At 41.9% G+C, this 19,372-nt stretch overlaps 3 protein-coding genes across 5 annotated transcripts; 1 reads left to right on the top strand and 2 right to left on the bottom strand.

Annotated features, from left to right (window-relative positions):
* Positions 1 to 3,052, bottom strand: nkx1.2la (NK1 transcription factor related 2-like,a). Its single transcript, XM_076974780.1, has 2 exons — positions 2,196 to 3,052; positions 1 to 1,052 (listed from the first exon to the last, which is right to left on the bottom strand). The coding sequence occupies exons 1-2, from the start codon at positions 2,425 to 2,427 to the stop codon at positions 424 to 426; spliced, it is 861 nt and encodes a 286-aa protein (XP_076830895.1). The 5' UTR covers positions 2,428 to 3,052; the 3' UTR covers positions 1 to 423.
* A 6,555-nt stretch (positions 3,053 to 9,607) lies between these two features.
* On the top strand, positions 9,608 to 13,942 carry morn4 (MORN repeat containing 4). 3 transcript variants are annotated; one of them, XM_076975561.1, is made up of 5 exons: positions 9,608 to 9,862; positions 10,255 to 10,414; positions 12,065 to 12,179; positions 12,349 to 12,458; positions 13,760 to 13,942. In XM_076975561.1, exons 2-5 carry the CDS (start codon positions 10,348 to 10,350, stop codon positions 13,906 to 13,908), a joined length of 441 nt encoding a protein of 146 aa, XP_076831676.1. In that variant the 5' UTR covers positions 9,608 to 9,862; positions 10,255 to 10,347; the 3' UTR covers positions 13,909 to 13,942. The 3 variants fall into 3 exon arrangements, with proteins under 3 accessions (XP_076831676.1, XP_076831675.1, XP_076831674.1); XM_076975560.1 differs by having other exon boundaries at positions 10,103 to 10,414; XM_076975559.1 differs by having other exon boundaries at positions 9,612 to 9,862; positions 10,327 to 10,414.
* A 3,440-nt stretch (positions 13,943 to 17,382) lies between these two features.
* On the bottom strand, positions 17,383 to 19,259 carry ankrd2 (ankyrin repeat domain 2 (stretch responsive muscle)). The gene is given in 8 exon segments (XM_076975139.1): positions 17,383 to 17,418; positions 17,530 to 17,629; positions 17,703 to 17,800; positions 18,004 to 18,086; positions 18,170 to 18,284; positions 18,376 to 18,461; positions 18,804 to 18,831; positions 19,254 to 19,259. Coding segments are annotated over 8 exon segments (552 nt in total).
* Positions 19,260 to 19,372: the final 113 nt, after the last annotated feature.

The following is a 19,372-nucleotide window of genomic DNA, read 5'->3' as shown; positions in this document are numbered from 1 at the left end:
AGTCATAACTCCCCATAAAATGACTTCTAATGCTTTTTGGTTAAATTATAGCACATTGGCAACGTGAATCTGTATTTAATACAAAAACATGCCTCGGTACCATATATCTGTACAAATGAAATGTATAAATACCAGACATTGGTGAAGGCTCAAAACGTAGATTTGAGTTACAATATGGTCCACTAAAATATATCCCTTCTAAAATCTGAATATAAAGCCGTTATTCTGCTTATGGTGACATTCCGTGACCTGGTGACAGTCATCTTACACGTGAACACTGGAGCTAAGCCTATACCAATATTCATTCAATAGTCATTGGGAAAGACCCGTTTGAAGCTCGATTCTGCTCGACAACATGTTCGGTCCGTTAGTTATATTTCGTGATCTCACATGTTGCTCTTTCAAGCGTCAAGTTATCACGAATCATAAATGATGCGAGAAGAAGGTCGGCTGCAAGTAGCCAGCAGGTAGAAACGAATGCAGCACGCCGCCACTAGGTGGCAGTGTCATAGTGGAAGAAGTGTGGAAGATCACGTTTCCGGTGCTGAACGGAGTGAACGACTGAAATCCTGCTGGACCGGGCCCGCACGCTCCCGTGCTGGGACTGATGCTTGTGCCCGGGCTCGCGTTTTGCTGCATGGTGCCGTCAGCCCCGGGGTTCTGCTTCTTCCACTTGGTCCTGCGATTCTGAAACCAGATCTTAACCTGGGTCTCGGTCAGGCTCAGCGACAGGGCGAGGTTCAGTCTCTCACACACGGACAGGTACCGGGTCGCGCGGAATTTGTTCTCCAGGGCTACGAGTTGTTCGTAGGTGAAGGCAGTCCTGGCCCGACGCGGCTTCGCGCAGCCGTGATCGGACCTGCGTCGCCGGTGTCGCGTCGGGTCGTCTGCGTCTGCGACTGCGTCTGCGATACTCCGACTCTCATCATCAACATCTGGGTCTTCACTGGACGACAGGCCGGAGTGAATATCGGCGACAGTTGTGGCTGTATCCAGTTCGTGTGCAGTATGTGGTCTTAAACGGTCCTGGTGGTCTTCTACTGAGCGGCCATCTGTTTATAAATTGACAGAGTTTCCAAAGAAAGTTTAGTTCTGATATCTTCTAAAAACCGAACCGCGAAGAACGAGGCGCTTAAAGTCACTGAACGTGGGCGATGTGCATGACAGGACAGACTGACTGGGTCTAGTAAAGTCGTATGAAGTCTGCGGAAATGTCTAAATGACATTGACATTTCGTAGATGTACAAACATCAAAAATATCAAAGCAGATATTTAAATTTGTCTAAATACAAACACAAACAGGTAACCCCTCTTACCTCATTTAATTCAGCTGTGAAATCCCACAAGTTTAATTTGAGGAATTTGGACCATGTCCCGAGAGAGGAGCAGTGAGATAGGATCGAGAGGTGTGTGTGTGTGTGTGTGTGTGTGTGTGTGGAACCAGGCGTGGGTTAAGAAGGGGAACTTGGGTGGATTGTGCTATAATCCCTTAATAATTTATAAATCACAAATAGCTTCAAATGTCATGTTGCGGAAAGAAACCCCGGTTAAATCCAGCTCTACCATCTACCCGTGACGTGCTAATAGAGTTTCATATTTGTCGGCAAATCGATAAATGTCATCTATTTAAAGGGAAGTTTTAATCGAGCGATATTTGGGATCAGACATGGTAGGGGTTTGAAGTTTGTACCTGCAAGGTGCTGGAGGGAGATATGGTGCATCCAGTAATGGGATATCGATCAAAGTGAGCGCAGGCATCCTCAATGGGACGATTTAAACAATTATCTGTCCTTACTGCCCCAATGCCAATCACACACTCAACTGCCGCAGCAACCATTGTGATTGTTAACAGAAATACAGCCTTAGAAATTAGAGGAAGGTCAAAAAAAGAGACTTAAAACTCTCTTACAAGAGAACAGTAGCGAAGTGTAGGTGTCTTTGAAACAATGGGAATAAAGTCAAAGTCAGTGTATTTCTTGGGCAGCAAGAATTAAGTCCACACTGATCATTATATATATTATTATATATTATTATATAGCGCTATATGAATGAATGTGTTCATCTGAGAACAAATGACAACGCCTGAGTATTACCCACAAGCATACAAAATACAAAGTAAAAAAATATATACACATTCAAGAGATAAATATATATATATATATATATTTTACAAAATAGAGGAGTATTTTCCATACCTGGATCCTTGTGGAAGTGCAATGCCTCCGCAGGAACAGAACCGTCTTTGCCATCAAACGGGCTGTTCAAATGTCCAGATTTTGCGCTCAGTGAAGACGACTCGCAGCTTTCCGTGGAGTTTCCATCGAACTTTTTACGCGTGAACTTTTTGGGGTCCAAAATGTCAATAATAGAAAACGAAATTCTGTGACTGGTCGTTGTTTTTAGCGCTGATTCCTGATACTCAAACATAGTGGATCCAGTCGAATAACACCGAAAATAAAGCGGATACCTGGCCAGGGACTAAGGTCGCTAGTTTCTGCTACAACTTATCTTGTCCTGTAATCCGTTGATTACTTAATGACAGCGGTTGTCCCGGAAACACGAACCTGTGCGCAGATTCTGGTCGGATGCGATTCGGTCCAGTGTGGGTGGATGGAGAGGCGCGCGCGCACTTTAACTCCGCGCTGCTCCATTCGAAGAGGCGCGCGCCCGGTCGCCCACGTGACGCGCAAACCAACCATTGTTAATCCGGCATCTCTTAATTGCCTTATAACCTCCTTAAGTATCTGTTTATTTAAATCGGTAAATTGTGCCACGTTTCAGGGGGCAGTTTTTTGGCAGATGGTGAGATGGAGGAAAGTTGTCGAACTGGACCGTTTAAATTAATCAATATGTCAAATCGAAATCAAAATAAGTGACCAACGTTAATCTATAATGATATCATACTCTTCAGTGAGTATAACTGCTGTGTTCTTTATGATCACCTTTAAAAAGTTTAGTTATGTTATATTTGATCATTTTTCAATCTTCACCAAGGGTGCCCAAGTCGGATTCGGGAAATGTCCTGCCATGCAGAGTTTAGATCCACATCTCGAGTTAACATGTAGATGTAATTGAAGGACATGGTGAACTGGATCAGGTGTGTTGCATTAGGATTAAATCTAAACTCTGCAGGCCGGTATATCACCAGGACCGAACTTCGTCATCTCGATCTACACCATAAAACATTATGTCGGCTAATTATTTGGCCTTCCCCCCAACGATTTATACTTCCATTCTTCATATAATAACGTTGTTAATAATTAGCTCATCCTTCTTCCAATTTTGTCATTTATATAACGGTAAGCCCACGAGCCTGCTATCGAATGATAGCTGCTACCTTCTGGATCGATTCTCTGAGCGGGTGTCCAGCAGTGATAAAATTGGCCAACTATGCTTCGCCTCACTGAAGAGGGCAGTCGGGGGTTGCTATTAAACCTTTAGAGTGACTGATTAGGTAACTAACTTACTACACATATTTAACAAAGCATCTCGCATGTCATCCTATATGGTATTTTACCCTCAAACAGAAGGAATTTGTTATTAAAAAGTGCAGTTTCTGCATTTTCTCTCTGTGCAATCAATAGATATCAGTCTTGATCTTGTTTCACTACCAAGCACTAATAGGACTCTGTTAACCATCGATTCAGTATTGGTCTCATTTCAGTTACCATTACATTTTAGAAACCACAAATCCCAGAGGAATGTATTTATCACTTTGGCTAATAAAATAACTCTGTCCACAATGTCCTGTTTCTCTGGAAACGTTGTGTGCTTCAGTGTGTACTAACTTGATCTTGCAGTCCCTCTACATATATAATTGTTCTAGATATGCTCTTTTATAGCTTGTATACTAAGATGCATCATAGAAAGAGCATATGCACACTGTGACAGCAGTAAGGAATAAATATAATGTACAGGCTATTAAATGGCTGTTTTAATTCTTGTCCACTTCATCGAGCCCGTCATTTCCTACCTTTCCTTGTATTTTATGACGGAGGCTGATGTCATCTCCAGCCCTGGGTCTTTTTGTTCTGCTTTTCGTAGGCGACCCACGGTGAATGTTTCTCAATTGTACCGTGGTCAAATGTCAGCCGGTGTCTGGACCTACTGAGTTGACTGTTTGTCTTCATTAGCATGTGTAAGCACAGTAACTGAGAGGGCTCCATGTGAACTGGCTCTTATTGGCACTTTATAACTTCCTCTCTGTGCCTCACACACCGGACAGATCTGTTTACACAGGCCCGGGACACAAAAGTGTGTCTCGGCAACAATGCATGCGCAGGTAGCACTAATACAAAAGTCCCAAGGGAAGAGGAGGTTGCCTAAGAAAGGCAGCAGCTGCTGGGGGCAGTTGTGCCCATGGGGTGATGCTGCAGGCAGGGAGATCAGAGGAGCTCACAGCCGGAGAACAGGATCACCCGGAGAGAGGGCACACTTATGGACAAACCCACCCGCTGGTGCGGCATTCCCACCTCCAGGACTCATAAAGTCATCAGAGCACCAGTAAGACCAGTGTTGTCAGCTGAGATTTGGGTCATTTGTATAACGGCAGGAATCACGACTGCCCACAGACAGGGGAGTTCCCTTTGTCAGCCTCTGACCTCTCTATCCGTCTAAAGTACGTCTGGATAAACGACGAGCCCCAGACGTGAGTCCTTCGCCTTTCTTTTGTTCGAATGAAAGACATTCAAACATAAGACATGCTAATATCAGAAGACACGCTAAAAGCATGGATAAAAATAGTAATACAGAAATTTAACCAACCCAAATGCCTACGGTGTTTAGAATCCATACTTGTGTGTCAAGTAAAGAACTAGTATCAGGTTTTCTAACAACTTATTACAGGAGACATAGAGATCGTAGGGGCGTTCTTAAATATCAATGTATACTTTAAGTCCTTTCTTCTGCGGCTCTCTGCTGGGTGTGACAGGGACGCTCGAGAGCGCTGACGCAGACACAAGGTCGGCCGCGTGGCCGTGTAATTGTCCCGACAGCCCTAGCTGCTCTGCGGCGGCCGTAATGAGGGCTCTCCGCAGCGTCCGGGATGGGTGAACGCCTCTGCCAGATGCTGACATGGAGCAGATGTGGGAAGTCGCTGAGCGATTTGTTAAGAGGCCGCATCATTGCAGGAGAGGGTAATTACGGCAAGGGACTGTCACTTACTCACTAACAGGCACCAGTCCTGCCCCGCACATACGCACGCACCAATACGCACGCACCCATACCCTGAGGTAAAGGTCAGTTCGCATATTTGTACCTATTCCAATAACTCCAGTAAAGGGATATTGGAATGTGAGTATGCCCTCTAGTGGTAAATCTGATAACGGTGACCTAAGAGAATAAGCCTGAGATCAATAATTTATGGCCTCTGTATGTTCCTTTTATTTGTGGTACTGTGCAAAAGGAAGATTGGATATTCATAAAATTGATTGCGGTCAATTTGATGCACGGTTTGAAACAGCCATATGATGTTCTCTACAAACAAAATTTTTAAATTATGATTTTGTAATTCTACATGATTATTGAAAGTAGCTCACAGAAGAATTTTCTCTAAACGTAGAACTGTGCGAATGCGGCCGTTCTGGGTGGAGAGAGCCAGACTCCACCTGCCCTAGTCTCCCTGTGTCACCTGAAGCGCCAGTTCTTTGAAGACAGATAAATCTCTATTGACTGCTGTCACAGTCCAGACATTTCTGTACTCATGACTTGTGTCAGGTGTTTGCAGATGCACAGCACTAAATGTATTTTATAGTTGTTAAAATTCAGTAGCTTAAACCAGACCAGACAGGAGAGGTTATACAGAGTGACAGTGAATGTTTAGGATTCCACATTGGAGCATAATTAAATGGCCTGAATTAAATGGATATTCCAGTGTTTGGTGTGCCACAGCTACTTACTATACAATTGTTTACACACACACACACACACACACACACACACACACACACACACACACACACACACACACACACACACACACAAACCTGCACCTATGTGGGATATGGGCCAGAGCAGATGTGAAGTCCTGTCAGTCAATGCTCACATTAATTGCTCATTGTTCTCAGAAGGTCGTGTCATAATTCATTAACACTTAACGAGTCCCCAGGTGCCACCTGCATGCCTTCCCTCGATTGCCCGTTAAATTACGAGCGACTCTCACGCTCACCGCACCCAACAATGAAGATGTATTCTCTACGTAAAGGAGAGGGCTATTAGTTACATTATTTAAATAGCCCACTTTAAAGCTGGGGGGGTAACTTTATGAAGGGCAATTAAGCCCTAACCATAATTGATATTTCATCCTTTTCACAATTAGAAAATATAAATAGTGTGTCTGGGATTAATGGTTATGGGTGTTTAGAGGGAGTGAGGCGTGGGCAGAGCTGACTGAGCATGGCTGATTGAGTGAAAGAGGGCAGAGCCAGATTCATCTCTATTTGGGGAGGAAACAGATTGTGTTTGTCCCTTTAACACACACCGCTTCACCCTCTGCTAGTCCCTGTGAATCCTGCTGTCCTTGCTGCTCTGTAGTTAGACATGCCGCCACATTTAAAGCTGTTGTTACTGCTGGCTGATCTGTGAATTTGGGGGAGAAACACTGCCAATGTGTGGTCCGAAATCTTAATCTTAATCTTGGCATGGTGTACAGTGAAAAGGGATGCACGCGTGTTTAATATCCAACATTGCAGAGCACATATATATATATATATATATATATATATATATATATATATATATATATATATATATATATATATATATATATGAGAGAGAGAGAGAGAGAGAGAAAGAGATAGAGAGGGAGAAAGAGAGATTTAAAATTGTAGTACATAAAGTTTCCAGAGAAACAGGACGTTTCAGACAGAGGCCCTTCATTAGCTGTGCAAGCAAAGCACTTTTGGGTCAATAGTGGGAGGAACAATTGTACTTCAATATGTTCAATAACTTTAGACACAGAGTGAGTGAGGGCAAATTCAGCCAGCATGTTGTGTACTCCAATGTAAACTGGTTGATACTGATTTCTGTGTTGTTTTTATGTGCTGTTGATCCCAGCATCTCTAATGCCGCCACTGTGTACAGCACAGTCTTCTGTCTGTGAACTTAGTTTATAGTCTCTGTGTATAACCCCAACCATATAGTTTGTATTTTATTATACAGATTGTTTGTACCTTTCAGTCCATTTGATCATATGCATATCCCTATTTCTAAAACTAGCTAAGCTATAGGCCTACATCAAATTGACTTCAAATCACAATTCCTAAATAGGTGTCGTCATATTTTCCAGTGATGTTGCACCATTGCTATATCAAAGCTGCTTATGAGCCTGACATTTCACATCACCTTATGTACCTGCATTAAAACTCCATCTCCCCTGTGTAGGTCCTCTCCAACTCTCCCGGTTCACTGCTGAGGATTCAGAGAGGCAGAAGCTGTAAACATGGCCGAGACACACGCACAGATATGAAAGCGTTGACTTCGAAAGCCTCAAATTTTTTTTAAACAATTGGTTGTGTAACTTGTATGAAAGATGCTTATTGGTAACTTTGTGGTGAAGGCGAGGTAGACTGAGACAATTATCGTCTACTGTGTTTAGACAGCGGTTGCTGTGAAGGCCTCCTGTAGACCTGGTCTCTAATGACTGCAGGGTAATTGCTATAGTGAAAGGTGAATCAGTGAAACTTCACTAATCAATAAAGTCTTCATCAGCCATTTCCCCCTGTGATTCCCCCTCATTTCTCCCCTAATTGCTCTGTTTCTTCCAACATGATTCAGTGCCGTGAGCAAGGTGTGTGTGTCCCTATGTGATATGTTCCATTTAAACTTATATCGCTCTCTGGCCTCGAGACCACACCAGATTTCAACATTACTGATACATATTTTTCAATGTATTCTGTCATTCCTCCTCTGTATCAGACCGACCCCTTTCCAAGAGAACTTTTGTTTTAATTTTATGTTTGAGATTAAGAGAGAGAATGTCAGCACCTGTTAAGGCATCTGATTTTTTTCAAATGATTTTCTCAATACATTCACTAGGACTGCGTACAACGTTACAGAACAACAGAAAATTGTGATGTTCTTTCAACAAAAAAAAAAAACATGCTAAGTTAAAACACTTTTAATATCCATGTAGATATGGATGGGTATTGCCAGTTTTGTAATTTGAAAGAACAGATGCTTACATAATGTCATAGTTACCAGAGCACTAGACCAGGAGATTTATCATCAACGAGTGTGACAGGATGACGGCACAACCCGGCTCACCTTGGTTTTGAGCGTACGGTTCACACCCAACAGCTCGCATCATGTCCTCTGGCACAGAGAGAATTATGGGTCAATTAAGCGTCAGAGAGAGAGAGAGAGAGATGACCGTTGACAACCTCTGCTCTACCCTCCCCCACCACTAGACGTTGACCTTTGTGATTTTTCTTGCAAGGAGAGCAGAGTCATTGTGAAGGTGTGTGTGTATGTGAGCATGTGTGTGTGTGTGTGTGTGTGTGTTTGTAGTCGAGTGTGTGCTTGGTGTGTGTATTATGCAGTCCTAAATGGGCACTCGTGTGTAGTGATGCTTGCACCACCCAGCCTGTCACTCTGGAGTATATGGGGTCCACTGCCCATTTCCGCTGGGAATTAACATTGTGCTTATTTACAACCAGTGAAGGGCAATAATCACTAAAGGAGCCTATTAGTTCATATGTTTGTGTATATGTGTTTATGAGTTTACAAACTAAGAACCAAAAGTCAAGTATAAATTAAAAAAAAGTAATATAATAAAAAATGCACTCTCCATCTTCACACCATGTGTGTATGATTGTCTATGTATATGTCTGTAATAAGATATTTTGAAAGAAAATAGCACTGGTTTCAGACCAAACATCAAGCTACATTAGATAATTTAATGGCTCTTTTGGAAATTTACAGCGAGGCTTGTGGGAATATAAACCCATGTGATGTGCAGTCATTTGCTTTCATGATGCTTGATTTATTGCCCCATATAATTCACCATTGTTCTAGAGCAAGAACTGGGCTTGAGTATTGAACCCAATACATCTCAAGGGTGCGATTTTTATCGACGTTTCCCATTACCAACTCTTTGAGTTTATAGAGACGGTCATAAATACCTACTTTCTGTTTTGATTGTTCTGCAAGGTATGAAGACATCAATTGTCAAACGTGTTGAGCTAGTGTCAGAGCCTGGTGGGTCAGATGCACTGAAAAATAGTCTCGCTAACTTTTTGAAGGAGACTTGGATGGCATGCATTAAGGCAAGGGATTTGGATTGGGAAGACAGATTGTGTTTGAGGGTCAAACAGGTCATCGGATTAACAACACGGCGCAGTGCATTTGGAATCAAGTTGTTAACGAATAAATAGTTCATGCAGAATTAGGTAGGCCAAATAAATAAAACATCCAGGAAACTGCTAGTGGATACTGTAACGACATGTGAGATGGTTTATCCGTATGAATGATTTTGTGTCAGCTCGTGTATTAAACCTTGATCTAAAGCGTGAAAGGTTAACATTTTTTCCTTTATTTTAAATAGATCGCCTACTTCACGTGTTAACCGCATCTCCAAGAACGCAACCACTATCACATTCTTTGACAGTCACGAATCTACCAAGAACGCTGTTCCAGTAGTGAACAGCCAGCCAATCAGCATACAGTTCAAATGCATCGCTGAGAAAAGCGTTGAACAAAACAACGCGAGCTCGGGAAGCGTCTAGGCTGCGTGGCCAGAAGAGAGAAGACGAGTCCAGTAAAGCTTGCTGCATTGAGATCGACACCGGGTTTTTTCCCCGTGATTCGATATAAAGAAAATCTTCAAAGGCGTTCATGCTTTTGAGACAACGAGGACATTTTAAAGGTAAATAATTTTTATTCTAATGTGCAATTAAGATGAGAAACGCGCCACTGTGGTCTCGCCGGTCTGAAGTATTTTAATAAACCAGAGTACTGTAATATGACTACGCGCATATGCCATTAATTAATTCATTGTCAGTTTTTACGACTCATTTTTTAGGTAACATCAATTTCGCGTCTTTCTTGCCTCCCCATTCCTCATTCATGAAGGTTTAATCGCGGATGTGTTTATGTGCATCTACAGCACATCCTGGACCTCCGGCTGTTTTTACTATTCCGTTACTATTGAAGCGCCTTTGTCGGTCTGCAGACCACCCAGCCAACATCGGTCTGCGTTTGCGTTTGTACGCAATATGTTTAATGCAAAACCGTCGTGTCTTCTCCACCGTTGTGAAGATATCACCAGTAATATATTAACAACGTGAGATGCAATAAGGTGTAAGCGGCCGTTTGGATGTAATTGTGCAGCGTGTACGTGGAGGTGGAGGTATGACTTTGACCAGGGGCTCCTTCACCTACTCCACCGGGGAGGAGTACTGTGGCGAGTGGAAGGAAGGCGAGTCACCCCCCCCCCCCGCACCCTGCAAATAACACCTGATCATGGATCACACACACTATAAAGGCTCCGTCCACATGTGCTTGTGTGTAATGGACACTGTTGTCCTGCTGTAGCAGCATCAGTGTATCAGCACAGTTGTTTCATTTGTATGTTTATAGTGTTATTAACCCCATGTCCAGGACCACTACGGTGGCCGGGAGGACCTATCGCGCTGCAAATGGACAAAACCGCACTGCAAATGCGCAAAGCATGTTAAACAAAACTAAAACACGCCTGCTCAATTTCACGAAATAAACACATGCAATAGAAATGCTGCAGATCCAGTCAGGACACAAGTGCTTCCGGAAGACCAATGAGACCATGTGAAAAGTCCTTTATATTTGCGATTAACACGGTTTAGTCAGAGGTTACAGGATGAACGACTGACCTGTGCTTAATATTTGACAGTAGGCTACATTGTTGTTCAGGTTTGATGATTTAGCTAATCTACAGTGACAGGGTTGGTCATGTTGCTCATATTATCTTGATCTTATATATTATCTTCCACTATTCATCTTGTGTTTTTGCATGCATACAGAATTTTCACTTTAAATGAATATCACATTCTGTGAAGTATCTCGTTAGGTTGAATGAAATTATAAAATAGGTCTATGACAATGTAAGTAGCTCGTTGGGTTATTTACACATTTGTATTAAATGTGGTTTTTTTATTAGCGTTCTTTAAGGCTGCATTCTTTACCACCCAGAAATATCCAAAAGCAATAACACGAAGCTAGGACTCTGTACCATGTACCGTGATAATCACAAATATAAACGACTTCTCACATTTCACCATCTGCTCGGTGTCTCTGGTCTCACAGGACTCCGCCCCCTCTCCGTGTTACCTGGCAACACTTCCGTTATGTTGTGTCCTTCTTCCGTTGTGTTCTGTCCTACTTCCGTTGTGTTGTGTCCTTATTCCGTTGATTTGTATCCTTCTTCCGTGGTGTTCTGTCCTCGTGGTGTTGTGTCCTACATCTGTGGTGTTGTGTCCTTCTTCCGTGGTGTTGTGTCCTACATCCGTTGTGTGGTAACTGGGTTTGCAGCGTTCCTGAACTTGTGTTTTCAAAAAGTTACACCACCTTTCCTAAATGTTGTGCACATGTTGTCATTTTACTCATCATCTGAATTTGTGTAGCGTTCATGAATTTGCATCATGAATTCATAAATTGTAGCACATGTATTGACATTTAATTGATGCGCTTTGTGTATTTGCAGCGCATTGTTGATTAATGTGCTTTGTGTATTTGCATGGACCACTTACATAGGACACGGTCACTGTAAACTGATTCATACAACAATAGGCCTTCAATTTATAAACATGAAAAACATTTTGTATCTAATACATACTATATTAGGATAGATTTGTGTCAAATAGGTAAAATAATTTAAAAGGCTTATACTAGATTCTATTCCTAAGATACAGGACAGAACCTGCCAAATTCAGTGATTTGATAAAAGAACAGTCAAGCTCAAGTCATTATTACACTTACAAATAATAGCCTATGTCCATTCCTGTAATTAATCACCTCATGTTTGACTATACTATACTCATCAGTAAATGTGGTATCTTAAGTTATTTGATTTGCCACTGTGTGTGCTGTTCAGGAAAGAGACATGGTGTAGGACAGCTGAAGTTCTCTGATGGTACCTGTTATAAGGGCCACTTTGAGAATGGCCTGTTCCATGGCTTTGGGGTGCTAATGTTTCCTGATGGGTCCAGGTGAGGGACTATTTAATCAAATTATCTTTAGACAAGAGTGCCCTAATCCTATCTCTTGTTATTGAGTTTTCAGACCAGTTAGCCTGATATCATTGGTATTCTGAACTGCTGTATTCTTTATGAACGCTTAGTAAAGATGTATTCAACATGGTTTACATCTTACGCCAAGGTTTGAGGGTGAATTTGCCCAGGGAAAATTCCAAGGTGTTGGAGTCTTCAACAGATTCGATGGGATGAAGTTTGAAGGGGAATTCAAAAATGGCCGTGTGGAGGGGAACGGTAGGTTATTTACCTTCCTTCTCTTGGTCTTGATTCCAGTTGTCATGACACATTAACTTAATGTACACAGAATGGAATGAACAAGCAACATATATTCATAATTAAAATATGGGAGAAGGCTTCGGTTTGACATATTGTGATGAGGTCACCGATCTGACCCTTCACCAGACCTACCAAAGGAGGCTTACATTTAAATGTGAATGTTTTATCATATGTATATTGAATTTCGTAGGATTTTTAAAAATATTGTTATAACCAACAAGCAGTGGCGGACTTAGCAATTTGGGGGCTCAAGGCGAAATTAGCTAGGGGGCCCATCAACATTAATATGCGAGAAATAAGTTAGCTAGTCAGGGGGCCCCTACAGTGGGCTGTAGTGGGAGGGGCCCAAGGCAGTTGCCTAGCCACGCCTCTATGCAAAGACCGCCTCTGCCAACAAGGTAAAGCTACTACATATTCCTAAATTCCTCCTAGTTACATCTGAAAATGCAATAAATCTACTGCAGGTAATTCAGGGCAGGCAGGTCTCCCTTCACACACTAGTTTACACACATCACTCCATCACTCTCTCCAGTGGCGCCTTATTGTTGCCACACTGCCTACAAAGCCAATAACGGACCCGTTTCATCCTACCTAAAAGCGCTTGTCTCCCCTTCATGCCTCTAGCGCAGCGTGGCCTGGAGCAAAGCCCCCTGGGAGACAGGAACGGCATGCTTCAACACACTTTTCTATACTAGCACCCAGATAATGGACGGAACTCACATCACCTCACATCACCTCTGAGTCACTTGCTGTTTTCAAACATAGACTAAAGACGCACCTCTTCAGAAGCACTTGAATGCTTCATAGCCATTTCAAGGCAATTGAATAATCGTTCACCTTTATACATAAACAATTTATGTACTTTCCCTGTGTATATTTCCTCTGACAGGGGCCTATTTGAATGGCATCTTTAGACCACGAGTCCTACTACACTAGCATAACGTATTTCATCTGTGGAGGCAACTATTGGACACGAGTATTTCTAAACGCTGTAAATGTACCGCGAACATGTAAAGTAATGCTGAAGTATTTCTCTCAGTAAGGACATCTAAACGAAATTTTAGGCTAACTGGATTTTTTTTAGATATTATGAGAACAGTGTTGTTTTGCCATTGATTTCCTTGCAGAGTGTAATTAACATCATTTTCACAAATGGGTCAAATTACTTGAGAACCAACAACCTTTTTCAGTGTGAATGAGGAATCCGAATATGAATGGGAAAAGCGACGTCTTATGTGTCGTGCTGGCTTTCTTTGCAGGGCTGTTGACATTTCCGGATGGTTCCCATGGCGTTCCTCGGAATGAGGGGGTCTTTTCCAACAACAAGCTGCTAAAACGGGAAAAGAGCCAGGCTGTGGTGCAGAGGGCCAGGAGCTCGGCCTCCACAGCCCGCAGCCTCTCCGTATGACGGAAAACCCCTCCACCCTCACCCCCACCCTCGCCCCTCCCTCAACATACCCTCACCCCCACCCACACCCCACCCTCGCCCCCACCCACACCCCACCCTCGCCCCACCCTCAGCCCCACCCTCGCCCCTCCCTCAACATACCCTCACCCCCACCCACACCCCACCCTCGCCCCACCTTCACCCCGACCCACACCCCACCCTCACCCCCATAGCAACTCCCTAAACTCTATTCCTGCTGCAGTGGCAAAGGTCAAAGAGCGGAAGTGCTTGTGGATGTGCGCATAGGTGCTCCCTCTCCGTGTGCATTCCAGCTGACCCTCAGGATTGGATGACAGGGTCCCCTTCACTGTCTCTCTCTCTCTCTCTCTCTGTTTCTCTCTCTCTCTCTTTCTCTCTCTCTCTCTCTTCCTCAGTGCTGCTCTACCTTGGTTGCCTATGGCTTAAAACAAAAAAAATATTTAAAAAGCAAGATTCTTGCTGCCACCTTGTTAAGGACTGTTTCATTTTGGGTACGGACAAACCAAAGTCACCATCAACAACATGGGGCTACAGAGTGGAGAAAATGAAGGAACAGGTGTATAGCTCGTTTATTTGCCTTTGTGATTGTGCACCTTCCATTAGAACTTTGTTTAACAAGCTGATCAGTACATTGTTTATTTAAATGCTATTTTAAGCACTTTCTTATTTCTTGCAAAAATAATCTGTTTGCCTTGTTTAATTTAAAAGTATATAAAAATGCAGTTCTACAATGTGCATTATACCACATGAAGAAGTAAATTCTAAACCCAGTATTAATGTTAGAAATTTTCAGAGCTATAAAGTAGTTTTATTTTGAGATTGAGCAAAGTTAATGTACTTTTACCTGGGTAGGCGGTGAAGTTTACATGGGTGTTCCTTCACATTCACATGATAAACACTAGTATATGTATATATCCGGATCACTGAGGGTGCATGTGAGGTCACCTTGGTCCTCAACCTATGCTGACTGTAAATAGTGAGTTTGCATTGTAATATTCAGCTGTTTAAACTGTACTAGTGTTGTATCATATGAATCGATATATTGAGGACACCTAAAAGCTGAAATGAATATGAATTGAATAAATATAGTTGATAATTTAAAACATTCTACTTGATAAACCACAAGAATTAAATGATGGTTTTGGTTGATTCGTTTACTAGTTACACATTTGTACCATGCCCAGTTTTCATGAGAGGAGCTTTACTGATCACTTTATCAAATACTCTTGACACCGAAATGTGTATTATCTTTGGTATTTACTTGAATGGGAAAACAGTGGAAACTGAGAAAATATGTATTTCCTTGTATGGAAAAAGCGACTTCCGAGAGGAATTAAAGCCTTTAAGAAAATACTAAACAAGTGATATTGCTTTGATTAGTGAGACATAATTCAGTTCCTTATTTGAATCAGTCATTATACTGCTTTAAGTGTTTTGCTTATAAATAGTTTTCTTTATACATACTCATATGTGCGTAACATTAAATGCCTGTAATATTATTTTTCATATCGAACAGGTGATCCCTTTTCCTAGTCAACATTGCCCTGTCTTATCTTAAAGATTTTATCTACCAATATATGCACTTCAGAGAGCATTTGACAATACCAGGTCAAGCTTTGCCCTCCAGTGGTCACTCCATGTAATTGCATGGAAAATCAATACAATACTGAGACATTTCTCTGTGCTAAAAAGGAGTTTTAGATCTGTTTAAGGGTTTCAGTTAAATGTTTTCTTTATAGCACAGCTTTGAAGTGATTTTTGAGATGCAGCAACATTTTTATTTGTTCCAGATAAGTGAATCAAAGGTGAGGTAAGTAGGTATTAGCAGTCATGTCATATCAGCATTGGCACCAGTCTTTTCCAGTCCGTCAGTCCTGATAATGTTATTGGCCTGTGGGCCATTTATGTTCAGGGCAGATATCTACATAGGCTGCTGTATTTACAATGGGAAAAAATCAATTAAAGGTTTGACTCTACAACGTATGATTTTTAATTAAACAAGCATGAACATGTTATTCATTAATATTGCACATTAAATTGCACTTAAATTCTAGCCTTTACACTGCCACAGTTTACATAAAACACACTGCCAGAATCTCAGAGGAAATTGTACGGGCACAGACACATGCAGTTTACCCTTCCCACGGCTTACGTGTGTGTGTGTGTGTGTGTAGGGATTACCAAACCAGCTCACTTATTGATTTTCCCTTTTTGTCTCTGGTCAACAGACATCGTTAGTATATACTGACTAATGGAGCTGTAGCTTTCTCTTGGAATATTTTTCAATGCACAAGGTTGTAAAGTAAGACCGAGCAGCCCATGTGACTGGCTGTACAACTGCACCATGGGTGGATCGATTTCACCAGTGCAACATGGCATCCCCTGATAATACCAGGAAACTATGCACAAATGCCTCCTCACAACAGCCACTGTTAAGTCAGGAACGAAGCAGAAAGCATGAACCCTCTTCTAGAAACACTGGCATGCATTTACAAAACAAAGTCTGCAACATTTATACAGTAAGCAAACTTTGAAATTCATGTAAAATTAACCATTTTAATCACATTTCAAGCCATTAAAGAATAATTACCCATGACCTTTAAATTTGTTCATTCCAAATCATTGTAATATATTCAGTTATGCATTTACCTTATTAAGGCAAAATTATAAACTGTCACGGTACGGCGGCCCCCTACTGGTCGCCCCCGTCTACAGCAGCAGCTTGCCCTGTGGGTGTGGCGTTGTGTTCGTCCCTCAGGTGGGCGGAGCCCGCGATCCGTCTCACCTGAGGGTCGTTTGTTCGTCTATATATGTCTTGTCTTTGTACCAGTTGACCGCTGGTTATTATATCCTTAATTGGGATCAGTTCACGGGTTTTGGTTTGCGCACTTTACATATTAAACCATCCTATTTCCCTGAGACTTGGCGTGATCGCTTCCATTTATTTTCGCTCACCCTACCCGTCACATAAACAAGGATGATAGAAAATAAATTAGCTTGAAGTACTAAAATATGTTACATTGTTATTATTATTATTATTATTATTATTATTATTATTATTATTATTATTATTATTATTATTATTATTATTAATAATAATAATAAACCACTAATGTTTAATGAAATAGATTATGTCAAATTTAAGGCAAAGAATTCATGAGAAGCTGTAGCTAAAATTGTCACAGATATTAATATTATCTGTGACAGCAGAACTTCATTAGATCCTGAAGCCTGCATCTTCATGACTTCATCTACATGCACTTTGCACCTGCAGACAGAACAATAGCTGAAGCCCAGACAACAGACACTGATCCGGTGTCTGTAAACATCCAGCAGCAGACGTATATCCATCCTTACACATGTGGACAGCCGTCTGTGGACCGGGCTCAGTCAGGACAGATGCAGTATGTTCAGGCCACTCCTGCCTCTCCCATCTGCTGGAGTTTCTCCAGCGTCTCACATCTTCACCTGCTCCGTCACGGTAAAACCCTCCTCCACGGAGTCGTGTTCACGAACATCAGCCAGTCAAACCTGAGGATTCTGCTGCCTTTGCTCATTTCTGGTGGTACAAGAACTATCACATCAGCCTCTTGTGATTTTTACTGCATTCTTGATGGTCATGTCTGCTCCTGACAGAATGAGCGACCTGACGATTTTGTATCGATTGAGTCTCACAGCATCATGCAATGCAGTGTCCTCCTCCTTAAGAATAAACCAGCAGTTATTGTAATGCTAATAAATGTATTTTAGTCTAAAACCTGTGCTGAAGTTCATACCTGTCCTTGGCATTAATTCTGACACCACATGCCACAAGGTGCTTCACAATGTCGAAATGTCCAGTTCTTGTAGTCACATGTAGAGGTGCGCACATGACCTATGGAGACAAGCAAACATTCTCCAATATGAACTAAATCTCTTTACAAATCACACTATTCCTCTCCTGTATATTCTATTAGTTTATTTTTTATATTCTATTCAGTTTATTTTCTTGCCACTGTGGCTGTTGAAGTGAGCTAGTGCCAAGTCTTACTTGGACAATAAAAGCGATTGTGATATGGACCCTGACTGTGTCGTCACATTGTCTTTGGTGTTTGGGTCAGCACCTCTGCTCTACAGGAGCTACAGGGCCCCTAGACGTCCACCTCTGCGTGCCCAGTGCAAGACAGAAGGTAAGAAGGTTTATTTCCAAATTCCCCTGCAGTCAGATCAAATCCAAATGAGCTGCAAAGACTTCCAGGAGCTGCCGTGGATTTTCTTACCCGGTCCTGGAAGTTGATGTCGGTTCCCGTATCCAACAACCTCTCCACAAGCATCACATGGTCCACAAATGCAGCACTGTGCAGCACTCTTTTCCTAAACTAGGGGCAAATAAGAGAAAAATAAATATTTTAATGCCTGCTTTGCTGTAAATTGTACATGAAATATACGAATGCAGACCACCAGGATTACCTCATCACACGTGTTTGGGTCACCTCCTTCTTCTAAGAGCCTATCAACAACATTCACCATTCCTTTTGATGCTGCTTTTAAGAAGTCTTCACAATCCACATCAGGATTCATAACAGGGAAGACAGACACATGTAACCACACTGTACACAGGGTTCCGTTAGGCTTTTGTGTGAACGCTCAGCCATTTTCAGAAGAGACGATCTAAAAGAAGACTATCTTAGAAAATGCAATGTAAAAAGGAGGTCGTTTATGATCAAATGAATGTAGCAGGGCTACATTTCTGAGATATTTACATATCAATAATTAATCTGCATTTATATTTTTTAAATAGGTTTTTTAGTCTCACATCAATTGACGATTAACAAATTATGATAGCTAATGGAAGAACAAAGAAAGGGACAGTGTCTCTGTCTCTGAGACATGCTGACCTGTGTGTGTGCAGCTGTGTGCTCCTGCCTGTCCAGGGAGGTCTGTCCACTCTCACCACAGACAGCTTCCATTCACATGCTCGCGTGTCTGAAAACCATCAAAACACAAACCAGGAGACCCTCAGGTCTACAAACGTAGAGCAGAGCTGCGCAACTGCTTTCCTGGTAGGGAGCTAATAGAAATGAAAGCATGGAAGAGCTCATAAACGATTACTCTATTATAAACTGTGTTTCACTAGCATCAAACAATAACTTGTAAATAGTCACAACTGTCCTGCCATTAAGCCCCGTTCATTAAGTATGTCACGTCAGTGTGGTCATTAACCTTAATCCCTCTGGACTAGAAAAGCACACGGTGTTCTGTCCTTGCCACCGTCACACTGCAACTTGAATCTTTGATTTCTCACAGCTGAAAATGTCTTACAATAAAAGTGATTCTGAATTATATACCAGCATTTCCAAAAGATTTTCATATAATTTAAACTCCAACGTATGCAATTTAACTTCCCTTTAATTTGAGCGAACATTTCTTATGGAATGCACACAATATCTAGTAGATAATTGAACAG

This window comes from Brachyhypopomus gauderio, chromosome 15 (genome assembly GCF_052324685.1).
Source record: "Brachyhypopomus gauderio isolate BG-103 chromosome 15, BGAUD_0.2, whole genome shotgun sequence".
NCBI classification, from domain to species: Eukaryota; Metazoa; Chordata; class Actinopteri; order Gymnotiformes; family Hypopomidae; genus Brachyhypopomus; species Brachyhypopomus gauderio.
The sequence above is the reverse complement of the archived record's forward strand: the minus strand, read 5'-3'. Positions and strand labels throughout refer to the sequence as shown.

Coding starts and splice junctions, on each gene's coding strand:
- nkx1.2la (XM_076974780.1), bottom strand. CDS start 2,427: ATGTTTGAGTATCAGGAATCAGCGCTAAAAACAACGACCAGTCACAGA. Junction 1,053..2,195: donor GCACTTCCACAAGGATCCAG/GTATGGAAAATA, acceptor ATTTATAAACAG/ATGGCCGCTCAGTAGAAGAC.
- morn4 (XM_076975561.1), top strand. CDS start 10,348: ATGACTTTGACCAGGGGCTCCTTCACCTACTCCACCGGGGAGGAGTAC. Junction 10,415..12,064: donor CTGTGGCGAGTGGAAGGAAG/GCGAGTCACCCC, acceptor TGTGCTGTTCAG/GAAAGAGACATGGTGTAGGA. Junction 12,459..13,759: donor TGGCCGTGTGGAGGGGAACG/GTAGGTTATTTA, acceptor CTTTCTTTGCAG/GGCTGTTGACATTTCCGGAT.